This window comes from Bremia lactucae, assembly GCF_004359215.1.
Source record: "Bremia lactucae strain SF5 chromosome Unknown BlacSF5_NotPlaced_200_SHOA01000120.1_2678225bp, whole genome shotgun sequence".
Lineage (NCBI taxonomy): Eukaryota > Oomycota > Peronosporomycetes > Peronosporales > Peronosporaceae > Bremia > Bremia lactucae.
The window spans coordinates 2,324,061-2,326,067 of NW_027152213.1; the positions used below are offsets into that span (position 1 = coordinate 2,324,061).

General features: G+C 46.9%; 1 protein-coding gene across 1 annotated transcript; it reads right to left on the reverse strand.

Annotated features, from left to right (window-relative positions):
• Positions 1-832: 832 nt before the first annotated feature.
• Positions 833-1,786, reverse strand: CCR75_005031 (uncharacterized protein; the record flags this gene model as incomplete). Its single annotated transcript, XM_067963116.1, has 1 exon — positions 833-1,786. One exon carries the CDS (start codon positions 1,784-1,786, stop codon positions 833-835), a length of 954 nt encoding a protein of 317 aa, XP_067814503.1.
• Between the last annotated feature and the right edge of the window lie 221 nt (positions 1,787-2,007).

Below are 2,007 nucleotides of genomic sequence, written 5' to 3' on the forward strand. Positions count from 1 at the left end.
ACCGAAGCGACCCGATCGTAGCCGTAGTCGTTTCTGTGCTAAAACTACACGTTACTAGGTCGGCGTCACATTTTTTAGCCGCGTCAAGCTCCTCGATAGTCGTATCTCTTCCTTTTCGCGCCTACGCGACTCGGCTACAGCACCCACATCCTCTTTTTCTTCGTTCAAATGACTTTTGTATTGCGAGCGTATCTTTCTAGATACCTCGCGTAACGGATGACGCTGGGCGTTATCCGTCCTAATGTGAATGCACCCATGTGCATCTCATACACAAGGGTTGGCCACAAATGTGCACCACACCCGAGTGCTGGGTCAAATTACTATTATTTAGTAATTGACCATCCCCTTAAGTACACCAAGTGTACTTAACGGGGACTGTGTAATATTAGGGCACCTTTAGCCAGTTACAGTTAACGTTTATGTGCTTCCTTAATAATTAACATGTTAAATTTGTTTGGTAAATATGTCTACTTGACTACCATTAAAAATCGACTGCAGCATGACTTACAGTAGATAGTCATGCTAATGTAGTATTTTATAAAAGTTAAGGTGCAAAACATGCTAAATCCATTCTCTGAAAATAGTCACAGGGCTCCTGTCGCCGTGTGGTTGCTGCAATCCTAGCCAAACTAGTATTCGCTAAAAAATATAAAAGGCTTAATGCATTGGTGTTCAGTGACCATGCCTCAGCTTCGCAATAGACGACCCGACACATCCTCACACATAGTCGCAGCCTGCTTACTCTACCAGCAAACAGTGCAATGAATTCTTCTCCACTGCGCGACAGAGATCGTTCTTCTTATCCGACGGCTCTTGTTTCGTCAAATTTTTTTTAGTACGCTTGACAGAATTTGCGCAAGGACCCCGAAGTTGAAAGCACGGGGTGTGAGCGCAAGGAATCAATAAATGTCTGAAGCCGTGCTCGGCGTGCGTTCAGCACGTCATCCGTTAGCTTTAGTTCCTTGAAAAGCACTGCACCGCTTGAAAGGTGCGGAACTTTAACGTCACTAAATTGTTTTTTCGTTTTAAGCTCCTTCTTGAGTTCTCGCTCGAGTTTTTTGAATTCGTCAAAAGAAGCGGTTACATCCCACATGATCACGGGGTTCATGTGCTTTTCTCTTTCGACCGACTGGGAGCCACAGTCAATACGGACGACGTATATATCGCACGGTTTAACTTTACTTGACACCACATGCACAAATGCTTTGCCGACACGAATCTTCGCTTTGCCCAAATTTGCGTCGATACGGCGGCGCATATCGCCAGGCAACACATTTACAAAAAGTCGGCTCCTGTCCGTGCGGGTAAAAACATGACGCTGAGAAGTCATAACCTTGTTCACCTTCGCGGTGCAAGCAGCCGCTCCGTCTGCCGGAACGGACTTGGAGGATGGGATGATTGAGAGCAGTGGGAGCGAGGGATTTGCAGTAATAGCAATCACGGCGCGTTTGTTCGGTTCAGTGTGGCCGAAGCAGCTATGCGCGGCTATCGTCTTGGGCGTACACAGCGTGGAAAAACCTATAAATGTGAAGCAGCTGATCAGAGCGAACACCGCAGCCTGTACCAGCAAACCTAGAGCAAACGAAACAATGTTCCAGGCCAACACGCAGGCGACATATGTGGCGAGCACAAGTGACGTTGCCGAGCTGAGAGTGATATCAAGATGTCGCAGCGAGTCAAATGCGCTAGTTAGTACAGCAAAGCGGATGTCCGGCAGGTTCAGCACAATTGTAAATTTGGCGACATCAGAGTTGCAGGCTCGTGCACGAGACTTCTCAGACTGCATGTCGTTTGGAATGGTCTAAACTCTTAATGTTTGCAGCACAGGGATACAGGAAGCGAGCTGAGATCTGCTGGTTTTGGTAGAGTTCTTATCTGGTGCTGCCAATACGGTAATGACCGCTTGAGCAGCTTGTTGCGCAATGCCGGCCCAATATCAATTTCATTGTGAATAAACATCTCCGGAAATATAATCCCTCTCGTAGTAGCCGGTTAATAAACGAAGAG